The 11,825-nt window shown below is 33.5% G+C and overlaps 3 protein-coding genes across 3 annotated transcripts; 2 read left to right on the top strand and 1 right to left on the bottom strand.

The window, feature by feature from the left end:
• The first annotated feature begins 2,744 nt into the window (after positions 1–2,744).
• Positions 2,745–6,431, top strand: LOC137938852 (large ribosomal subunit protein eL36y-like). Its single transcript, XM_068783924.1, has 5 exons — positions 2,745–2,778; positions 2,859–2,907; positions 5,281–5,385; positions 5,552–5,751; positions 5,998–6,431. Exons 3-5 carry the CDS (start codon positions 5,284–5,286, stop codon positions 6,026–6,028), a joined length of 333 nt encoding a protein of 110 aa, XP_068640025.1. The 5' UTR covers positions 2,745–2,778; positions 2,859–2,907; positions 5,281–5,283; the 3' UTR covers positions 6,029–6,431.
• Positions 6,432–8,045: 1,614 nt separating this feature from the next.
• LOC137938508 (histone deacetylase HDT1-like) lies at positions 8,046–8,480 on the bottom strand. The gene has a single exon (XM_068783460.1). The coding sequence runs from the start codon at positions 8,478–8,480 to the stop codon at positions 8,046–8,048; it is 435 nt and encodes a 144-aa protein (XP_068639561.1).
• A 140-nt stretch (positions 8,481–8,620) lies between these two features.
• LOC137938507 (histone deacetylase HDT2-like) lies at positions 8,621–9,082 on the top strand. The gene is made up of 2 exons (XM_068783459.1): positions 8,621–8,746; positions 8,789–9,082. Exons 1-2 carry the CDS (start codon positions 8,621–8,623, stop codon positions 9,080–9,082), a joined length of 420 nt encoding a protein of 139 aa, XP_068639560.1.
• Positions 9,083–11,825: the final 2,743 nt, after the last annotated feature.

Here is an 11,825-nt window from a genome sequence, read left to right as displayed (position 1 = left end):
TGGGTAGAAATAGTCTCCCCACCTACCTCATCCAATTGACGGGTAGAAACTGGCACGTTTGTTAGGAATTAAACACTCTAATTCTAAACTAACGAGAACAATAATAATAATCGTGGAAGAAAAAAAACACGGAAACAAACAACAACATTTATACAAGTTCCATTCAAAGTGAAACTATGTCTGTCTTTCACCGCTGCAAGAATCTACTATAAAGATGAAATAGTTTATAAAGAAATCACACATTTACAAGTGTTTTTCTCTAACCTTTTGGGTTACAACTTAAGATGTTCCTCGGATGAAGATAATAAAATTCTAATACTAGTGTGGTATGAAGGAATTCTGATTCTCATTCCGGGATGAGGTTAGTGGAGTGGGGAAAGATGGTTGGTTTTTGGCCCTCAAGTGGCGGAGGGTGGTGGCTTCTCTCTAGCTGCCCCTGTCTCTTGTGAAAAGGAGTGCCTTGCCCCCATCCCTCTTCCTTTATCCGAGAGTAAGGTTGTAATCATCAAGTCAATTTTAATCATAAGGCCATGTCTAGAAATTTGATATGGAAGAGGTTGTAGTGGGAAGTAATTGAACTAATACCCGGAGATTATTTAAGGTTGTCTATTGATTGTCTTAACAGGGTCATGTTTTAAATATAATGGACAGTTATTACCTCGTTTAAGTCAAGACAAAGAAGAAGAGTTAGAGACATGTTTTTAGGTAAAAAGTAGAGCAAAATATAAAAAGCTCCACATAACCAATAAGTATAATCACATCCTAAGAATGATTATAACTCATAGCTATTACTGGATACGATGCCATCAAGCAAAAAAGGCCAAAGGCACAGGAGGCTGAGGTGTGGAAAGCATACATGGAAAAAAGAAGCATGAGCCATTACAATAACCATATTCACTGTGAATATGTGATTGCAGCATTTCACATAGATCATCAAGAATGATCAAACTACTCAAACCAATTTCCAAGGTTCATTAGGTGCAGAGCTTCATTCTGACTAATGGCACGGAATTACTTTTTAAGTCAAGGCAAAGAAGAAGAGTTCTACTTGGTTCTTGATTGTGATTAATGGATTAGACCATAAGAAGTTGAATTTTATCCGGACATATAAGAACTTTGACTCAGCTGAAAAAGCAGGCAATGGAGTGAGATTTTGTTGAAATTTTTGGAAGAATGTTTTGTTTTAGGTGGATTTAGATAGAAAAATATGGTTCTCTTTTCTCTTTAGTATGATTTCCAGGTGGACTTGAAGGGTTTTGTAGATGTGGTAGTTTCAACTGAATGATTGAACTAATACCCAGAGATTGTTTAAGGTCGTTTATTGATTGTCTTAGCTTATTAAAAAGTTTTCCCTGTTGCAAGCTTTGGAGGTATATATTGATAGAGATAAAAATAAAAGGTGATTGAAACAGAGACAAATTCAAATTGTAAGTGATTGAAACAGAAACAAACTCAAATTGTAGAGTTGTAAAAACTACAGACTGTATTGTAAATTCTATAAACACCCATCTCCTCAATGAAAACAAGGCAAATATTATTCTCAATTCCTACATTCAATATATCTGATTCTAAGGCAACTCCAGCCATATTTGTTAGAATAGTAAAACATGGTATAATTTACTTATCAGAGAATGTCTTATTAGTCTCTGATATCTCTCTCTTTTAGGTTTGGTTACTATATCAATGGACTGGTCAGTTGGATTGATTCTACTGGACTAGGTTCCCTCCAAGTCTTAAAGCAACAAATTCTGATATACAATTACAATTGAATTGGTCAGGCTCAGCTGTTAAATTGTTGAACAGTTCGCCCATTAGACTGCTCTCTTCTCCTATCTTTTGGCTGCAACAGTGACTAGCTTCACCCATCAACAATGTGGATGATACAGGACAACTATGTTATACAGGGGAGGTGAAGGGTGGAATCCCCCCTTAGTCATATGCACAGAGGGATCATTGCCCTTCTCCTCTTCTCATCATAAACGGAAAATGGGACATGTCTTGCCAGTTATAGTTTTTGGAAAACCCTCTTCTTCTTTTCCCTACTAGCCTTTGCACCACTCATGAAATCCCTCTTGGATCTTTTATTCTTTCAGTCTCTAGCCAGTTATGAATAGATTGAGCTGGTTCAGGTTCTGGTTCTGTAATGGCTACTACTGTCTCCTCCTTACTTTGATTTGTGCCATCACTTCTATGCCCAACATCTCCATTGTTTCTGTGAGTTTCCATTGGTTCAAGTTGTTTTCAACGTAAGGCTACAATGTAGAAACAAATCAGTTAATCTGGGTGTTTAATGTCCGTTTAAATTAAGCCATCAAACTGTAAAATTGACGGTTTCGATCTAATCGAGTTAGACCGGGTTCGCAGTTGTAGGTTAGGCCAAAGTCGAATCTATCAAATGAACTGGTAAGTTGGTATGACACTTTTTCATGCAAGCCCTTGTGTAGTCGGACCAGACCAACCCGATTGGATCGTTTGATTTTAAGGTAAATATGATTTGTTTGTCAAAATAAGAACCGGAAAAAATCCGGTTCTGATTTAACCCGGTTGAACTGGCCGGTTCACTAACTCTTGTAGGACGAAGGGGCCCTCGCCTGTCTTCATCTGGTATTACGATCTCTTCATGGGGTTATTCAAGTCTTTTAACATACATTTTATTTTAGACGAAAATACCCTAATTCATTTTTTAATTTCCTCTTAATGCCATTGTCTGTGGCTCTCGTATATAAAATCAACTCTGCAGCGCTAGCTTTCTTCTGCCCTCTCTCGGTTTTGTTGGAGGTAAAGAAAAACCCTAATTGTCTCGAAACCCTAGATTCATTTCGCGTTTCTGCTTTAACCTAATTGCGTTTGTACTGCAGGTCGAGTTGAGCTGTTATCTGAAAAGGCCTCTTCAAATCGCGTCAAGAGGTATGCATTTTCTTCCAGTGATTTGGTTCTCTGTTCGTGTCTTTTGGTTCCGTTTGTTACTCCAAGTCTTTCTTCTTTTTTGCTTTTTCTTGAGATGTTTCCAGCTCTGGTATATGCGCTGAGGTTTTATAATGAGCTGTTCTGTTAGGTTAGAGTTTGTTGATTTATGTATAGTTTGTATCTTTTACGGCCTTTTCTTTTTATTTTTTTATTTTGAGGCGAATGACTATTCGCTTTGGGCATTCTCCTGTTTTCCTTCGTAAATTGCTGTCGGGGCTGTCTTTCGTTACGGATTTTGAGATATTCGTCATTGTGTAAATTTTACCATATATTAGTATAGGGTTCTTGTTACGGAGTTTATATTAAAATGATAGTGTCTAATCACACAAATAAACCATTAATCTCACACTTTTAAACTCTCCATTTTGTTATTATCAACATGATTTGAACCCTTGGTCTTACTACGTGTGGTGCTTGTTTCAATCTATATAAAACATAAGAAAGACGGCAAACCTTCTTCAAGAACATGAAAGATCATCATGTATGTTTTTTAAAAAACTATCACCATTAAGAAAAGTACTTTTAACATCCATTTGAAAAACATGCAATCTATGAAAAGACATTACCGTAATATTAGCACAATGGGTGTAAATGTTTTTCTTTTTCAATTAATCAATTTTTACAACTTTTAACAATGTATATAGTTGTGATTTAATTTTATACACCCACTTGCATCATATTCTACACTTACCCAAAGGGAGATGAACCAAGCCACAAGTTTGAGCTCTTTTGAGGTCATCCAACTCTTCAACCACAACAATCTACCATTTAGGAGTTGCATAAGCCTCACGGTTTGGTTAACAGAAGTATGGAAGACAAGTAGGAACGATGGTCATTTGCATAATATGATTTGTCTTTCTCTTGTAAGATATATATAGGAGATGAATATTCAATGGCTACTCCTGTCACCTCCTTACTTCGATTTGTGTCATCACTTCCATGCCCCACAACTTCATTGTTTCTGTGAGTTTCTATTGGTTCAAGTTATTTTCAATGTGAGGCTATAAAGTCAAAACAAATGAGCTCATCTGGGTGTTTAATGTCCATTTAAATTATGCCATCAAACCGTAAAATAGACGGTTTCGATCTAATCGAGTTAGACCAGGTTCTCAGTTGTAGGTTTGGTAAGTTGGTATGACGTTTTTCACACAAGCCTTTGGTCTCCATTTTATATCATTCCTCTAACAATTGTTTTTCAAGTCTCTTATACTGATTATTGAACCGGATTTAATCGGTTTTTATTATTTGTAGTCGGACCAGACCAACCCGATTGGATCGTTTGATTTTAATGTAAATATGATTTTTGTCTAAATAAGTACCGTAAAAAGATCCAGTTCCTATTTAACCTGGTTGAACCGGCTGGTTTGGTCCAATTTTGATAATTGGCCAGCTCACTCACTCTTGTAGGACGAAGGGCCCTCTCTCTTCCAGACTTCATCTACCTAAACCTCTTGGTATTACGTTTTGTTCATGGGTTCTTCAAGTCTTTTGACATACTTTTTATTTAGACGAAAACACCCTAATTCGTTTTCTTAATTTCCACTTAAGACCTTTGTTTGTGGCTCTCACATATAAAAGCAACTCTTCAGCTCTAGCTTTCTTTGGCCCTCTCTCGGTTCTGTAGGAGGTAAAACCCTAATTGTTTTGAAACCCTAGATTTATTCAGCGTTTCTGCTTCCGTTTGTTACTGCACGTCTTTCTTCTTTCTTCTTTTCTTTTTTTTAGATGTTTCCAGCTCTGGTATATGCGCTGAGGTTTTATAATGAGCTGTTCTGTTAAATTAGTGTTATGTTGAGTTATGTATAGTTTGTATCTTTTACGGCCTTTTCTGGTATTTTTAATTTTGAGGTGAATGACTATTCCCTTTGGGCATTCTCCTGTTTTCCTTTATAAATTGTAGTCGGGGAAGTCTTACGTTATGGGGTTTAGATATTTGTCCTTGTTTAAATTTTACCATATATTAGTATAATGTTCTTGTTTCTGCATGTTTTGAACGGCTAAATGCTATTTTTTCAAGTGATGCTGCATTGGAGTTGTACTACTATATAAAAAATTACTTATGTTAGCCTATAAGAATATAGTGTGGATTCTTCTTAGTCAATTATCTTCACTTTGTATGAAAATTTTATTTCCTAGATGATTTTGATCATTTGCTCATTTTTGTGAATCCACTTCAGACTAGTACATAAGATCTTATATTTGGCAATTTTGCTGTATCACTTCATATTGTTATTTATGTCATTGCTTGGACACTTTTTGTTGTATTATATTGAGCTGTAGGGTTCATTAGTATCTTGTTCTTTTCTGTAACAGGCAATGGCTCCTCCGCCACCAAAATCAGGTCTCTTTGTGGGGATAAATAAAGGCCATGTAGTGACAAGGAAGGAGTTAGCAACTCGTCCATCTGATAGGAAGGGGGTATGCCTGTCATCCACAAATCTTTCTTCTTGTTATTGGTTATATATTGTCTTCTATTTTTGCCCAAGATGTGTTGGCTGTTATATTTCTAATCACAAGAATGGACTATACTTTCCAATCACAAATACTGGTGTTGGCTAATATGTGATTTATGTTGGAATTTCAGAAAACCAGTAAAAGAGTCCATTTTGTGAGGAATCTTATCAGAGAAGTTGCTGGTTTCGCACCATACGAGAAGAGGATTACCGAGCTTCTCAAAGTTGGGAAGGATAAGCGAGCATTAAAGGTTGCCAAGAGAAAGCTTGGAACTCACAAGCGGGCGAAGAAGAAGCGTGAGGAGATGGCGAATGTTCTGCGCAAGATGAGGTGAATTTGCTGTTCTTATTTCTTTGCTGTTTATACTGTTTTCTGGTCGTGGGCATGAATTAGAAAAAGTTGAAATAGTCTATTGGGTGTTTCATGAAAATTTCAGGGATTAGACATCTTAATCCAACTTCTTTTCTGGGATATTCTCCATTCCAAAACTGCAACTGATATAATTTTGTTTACATCTTAGAGATAAATGAGCTATACTGGGCAGCAAGTGCTAACATGGAACTTGCTTTTGGACAGGTCTGCTGGAGTTGGAGACAAAAAGAAATGAGTATACTGGGCAGCAAGTGCTAATATGGAACTTGCTTTTGGGCAGGTCTGCTGGAGTTGGAGACAAAAAGAAATGAGTAAACCAGTAATTGATTTGTCTTCATTAGTTGTTAGTAGGAGTTTTATTAGGAAATACAACTTGCTTTTGGACAGGTCTGGTGGAGTTGGAGACGAGAAGAAATGAGTAACCAGTAATTGATTTTGTTTTCACTAATTGTTTGTAGGAGTTTTATTAGGAAATACAACTTGGTATTCCTAGTTTGCTCTTTGAATTCCAAAAATATTTGCATTTGGCTAGTCTTGAAACATTGGACTGATTTAGTGGAGGATGCTGTATTCTATGTCCATGACCTTCTTCCTTTTGTGTTCAATGTTTAATCAGAAGAAATTTTGTGGCAGTGGAATTCATTCCTCTGAACAGTGCAGGAGTGGTTTAGTCTCTGAACTGCTCCAGAAATCTGGGGTGGGTAGTATCTACCATAATTGCTCCTTAATTAGAAGATTGTTGAAATTGAATGTTATGAATATGAAGGAAGAAATCGTTAGTGGGAAAATCAAGGTGAGCCAAAGTGGCAGCCAATTCCTTGATTATATATTTATAGTAAAAGATTATAATACCTGTAATAACTTAATGCTAACACTCCCCCCTCTAGGAAAAAGAAATAGTTCATTTTATTCAAAGCTTTAGTAAATATGTCACATAGTTGCTCACACAACTGTAGATATTGGATTGATACCTTCCCATTACCACATCTATAATAAAATGATAATTTATTTAATATGTTTCATTATTTCATGGATTGTTCATAATAAAAATAGTTTTTTTCTGCAACTAAGAGTGCAACTAAGAAAACAAACTCTTCTGTAATGATTTTACTTGCTTGCATGTTGAGCAAGACTCCCTTGTTGAATACTTAGCTTCTATTTACAGTAGAAAAAACAAATAAAATTTAAATATAATTAAATTATCCTTTTGCAGTTGTATCTAAAGTAAAAACATTAAAAAGATAAGTCTTACAATAATTAAAATATTTTACATAAATAAAATACTAACATAACTAAAATACATTTAATTGAGACTTTTTTGTGAAACCACTTTTTCTTATTCCTTAAAAACTCATTATATTCTGTTGAGACTTTGTGTTGTGAAAATCATATAAGTTTTTACTATATGATGATATAAATCGAATTAAGTCGAGTGAAAGGAGAAAAAGTCTTTGTATAATCTATACCACACGTTTGTGTACTGTTGAAATTATGAAAAAAGAGAAAAACTTTATTGATTTGATGTAATCTGAGTACATGAACCCCTATTTATAATAGAGGAAAGTAATAAAGTCTAATTACAATTAAACTATCTTTATCCCAATTACACCCAAACTTTAACACTAAAAATAAGTTTCAGTATAATTAAATAACTCAACATAAATAGAAGACCAACATAACTAAAACACCTTTAAACTGAAATTTTTCTGTGAGACCTCTTATTAGAGCCGTCTATATTTTCTCTTCAATACTCTTTTTCAAGGTGGGAGGTAATGACAGTGATCCCAACTTTAACCAAATAACATAGATACAGTAATAAGTTCTTCTATCACGGTGTCCCAACACAGGGCACCGACTCTCAAAGGTAGAAATAGGCGATAAAACATAAGTCGAAAACAAATTCAATGAATTTCGAACAAATATAGTGATAATAATCACTAAAGTTGAGAAGTAGACTCAAATACCTAAACTGCTAGAGGTAATAGATCAGAAAATTTTCATAAATTTTCATATTATTTTTGTGGGTTGACCGAGTCAAGTCACATAACTTGCTGCCTTGATTTGTCACAATTGGCAAGAGTCTTTGCACCAGCTTTGTTAGGGTGATGAATTGCTGTATGACCACCACCTTTCTTGCCATCGCCACCAATTGGAATAGCCAACTTTGCCTTCTTGTCTGGCCTAGGGTCTTCTTGGCAGTAGATTCATTAGCCCTCTTGTTTCCAGTTTCAACCTTCATTGGTGTAGCTTCCTTACTTTGCCATGTCCTCATCTGAACCTGACTCATCTTCTTCAAACTCATCATCATCTTCGTCGTCCTTGTCTTTGTCCTCCTTTGCCTTTTCTGCCTTAACAGGTTTTGCTTTTGCCTTTTGCTTAGAATCAGATTTAGCTGTGTTTGCTTTGACAACAGGCTTTGATGCTGCTACTTTTGTATCAGGCATTCCATTAAGAGCAAGTGCTGCAATTTGGTCATCTTCAGAATCCTCATTAGAGTCAGAAAAATCTTCGACCTCGTAATCAGGTCTCGAAGTTTTGTAACCACAGAAGTAGATACTTGACTTTCCATTATTGGAAAGTTCAAGTTCTTGCTCAAAAACCAAATCAAAAGAAAACTGAGAGAACTTTTCTCGAGTAAGTATTCCTATAACCATTTTTGGACCATCCAACTTCACAAACATTACCATTTCAGCACCCTTGTCCTTTTTAACATCTTCGAGAGCAGCCTGGGAGAGATGTAAGTAACTATCAAATCCAGGATCACATTTCACATTCTCTCATAAGCTGCTCTTGACAAGTTAAAAAGGACAAGGGTGCTGAAGTGGTAATGTCTGTGACGTTGGTTGGTCCAAAAATGGTCATAGGAACACTTGCTCGAGAAAAGTTTCCTCGGGTTTCTTTTGATTTGGTTTTTGAGAAAGAATTTGAAGTTTCTCATAATGGAAAATCAAGCGTCTACTTCTGTGGTTACTAACCTTTGAGACTTGATTATGAGGGTGAGGATTTTTCTGACTCTGATGAGGATTCTAAAGATGACCAAATTGCAACACCTGCTCTTAATGGAATGCCTGATACAAAAGTAGCATCATCAAAGCTTGTTGTAAAAGCAAACGTAGCTAAATCTGATTCTAAGCCAAAGGCAAAAGCAAAACCTGTTAAGGCAAAAAAGGCAAAGGAGGACAAAGATGAAGACGATGAAGATGATGATGAGTTTGAAGAAGATGAGTCAAGTTCAGATGAAGACATAGAAGAGTCTGGTGATGAAAGTGATGAGGATGAAGATGAATAATATATTTCTGAAGACAAGAAGGAAGCTACACCAATGAACGTTGAAACTGGAAAGAAGAGAGCTAATGAATCTGCTACCAAGAAGACCCCTGGACCAGACAAGAAGCCAAAGTTGGCTACTCCTACTGGTGGCGATGGCAAGAAAGGTGGCGGTCATACTGCAACTCACCCTAACAAAGTTGGTGCAAAGACTCTTGCCAATGCTGCCCACAGAGATGATGTGATCCTTTTCTGATCTTCCTTTTTACTCCTCCTTTTGTAGGTTATGTTGGTTACAATTGCACCAACTACCCCTTAACTAACCAAATGTCAAAATTGAAGAACCTATAAAGATGGAGATCTCAGAGAATATGTGTAGTTTTATTGATTTCTAGAAAGGTGTTTGTGAGAAATATTTCAAACTAGCAGCTAATGTTTTATCTCTTAATTATCTGAATCTTGCCACTGTCACTAAATCTTTTCGTTGTCGTTTGCTGTTAATTTAGTTAAGGTTTGAGGCTACCATTCTACGCTAATGGCAAAATTATTGATCTGGTTCCATGAATAAACCTTTCTATTCTCTACCCAGAAATTGAATCATCGATAGCAAAACGAAACAATTCCACCCAGAAAAGATAAGTAATGGATTGATTCTCCAATCTTCTCACAATTTTAAGCCATTTATACTGAAGTAAGCTTTATGCAGAAAATCTTAATCGAGCTAGAAAATTCTAACTTTCGAGATGGATTATAATAGATTCGTAATTCCAGAAGTGAAGACGAATTGCGCGGAAATTTTACAGGGAAGAACCAATGGAAAATACTAGCAAGATGAGAAGACATGAGTAAAGCAATATAGAATGTTGCAGGTTAAAGCATAATGTTAAATATTTTAAAGAATGTCTTTATTAATTTAAAATATAAAAATTAGTAAAATAGTTTAAAATAAATTGTATAATAATAAATTAATAGTTAAAAATAATAAATGTAGTGTGAAAAGAATTTTTAAGAATTAAATAAATACTATAAAAATGAACTACCTCTAAAAGAAATGTAGAGAAAAATAATTATGTGACAATATAAATTTTAAAACATATATAAAAATAATAAGAATGTGAATATTTTCAAAATTAAATTAAAGAATATTAATTTTTATTTTTTAATTTATAACCCTATTTTTCTCTTATATGTGATGAGAAAAAAATAAATTTAGGTATTTATTTTAAAAATAATTAGTGAAAAAATCAAATAATATGTAACCACTATATGATTAAAAAATATTGAAACAATTGATTATGTAGTAAATTAATAAATTAATTTTATATAATTCATCTTTTTCAATTTACTTATGTGCATTGTGCCAATCTTCTATGTTGTAAATGAAGCTAGTTAAAATTTTAAAATTAATATAATCTATGAATACATTATCGTATAATGGTATTATAAAAAAAATATTATATGCATGAATCATCTATGATGAAAATCATCTAAAACTAATTAATATATAATTATATAATTTTTAATTATTTAAGAATTATTTTATTTTTATTCTACCAATTTTAATGAACTTGAAATCTTCAAATATATCTGAATAATTTATGAAAAATTAAATATTAAAATAGTGTGAAAGTTAAATATATTATTTATCACCTCTGCCAAATGTCTAGTTCGAAGGAGAAGAACTTCTCCTACGAAGATCAAATTCATTGCTTGGATTTTACAAGAATACATTTTTGGTAAACTATTTGTCACAAACACATTAAATAACTTATTAGAGAATTTTAAGACAAATAAATATTATAAAAATAATTACCTATAAAATTAAATAATTATTAATAATAATTTTATAATAAATAATATTACATAAACATTAAATTAAAGCCAAAATTAAATAAAAATTAAATAAAAAACACTAATATACATTATAAAGTAAAGCATTCAATAAAAAATAAAGTACATAGTAATCTAAGTTTTAAAAAAAAATGTAAGATTTTAAGGTTACTTAAAATAATAAATACATAAAAATTCTATAAGATTATAAGAAATCTCAAAAAATAAAAATATTAATAATTTTTTAAAATATAAATATAAAAAATATTTTATACAACAATTTAAATTATAAAATATAAAAAATTAAATTAATTAGAATTACCAAAGAAGATAGTGACATTAAAATAACACATTAACTATGATATAAAGTAGCTAGAAAATGTAATATTGTATATAATGAATCTAATAATAAAAACTAATAAAATAAATAGAGAATGTAAACCATTGATAAATATAAATTAAAACATTAAATAATAAACTATTATTATTGAACAAAAGAAGGGATTAGCAACAAATTATTACATTATGCTTCTAAGTACTCATCATCTTCTCTCTTAATATATGAAATAGGAAAATTTAACAGTCATTAAATAAAAAATATGTAAATTTTCTTTTCTTTTCCACAGTGAACCAGTTTAGTTTCCTATGCTGCACAGACAGTGAAAGAACGGACCGATTGGAGTTTTGGAGAAGAAGAATTCACCTCTGAGAATGGGGAGCACTGTGATGCGAATAGACATTAATCAGGTTTTAAATTTAGGAAGAAGTAGAGAAGGCACTGATAGGGGGAAGAGGGAGTAGGCCACCCACCCAGAAGGAAATGGAATGGAAGAAAACGGGAAGGGGACGAAGAGAGCAGAAAACTACGGAAGATGGGAGAAAGAAGAAAGAAGAAGAAGCAGGGAAAGTAAGCACGTCTAACAGAATCAACGAGT

The sequence above is a fragment of the Aristolochia californica genome, unplaced genomic scaffold (assembly GCF_029961685.1).
Source record: "Aristolochia californica isolate CCGP_79_NKW_82.1479 unplaced genomic scaffold, dmAriCali1.0.hap1 SCAF_8, whole genome shotgun sequence".
In the NCBI taxonomy this organism is placed as follows: Eukaryota; Viridiplantae; Streptophyta; class Magnoliopsida; order Piperales; family Aristolochiaceae; genus Aristolochia; species Aristolochia californica.
The sequence above is the reverse complement of the archived record's forward strand: the minus strand, read 5'-3'. Positions and strand labels throughout refer to the sequence as shown.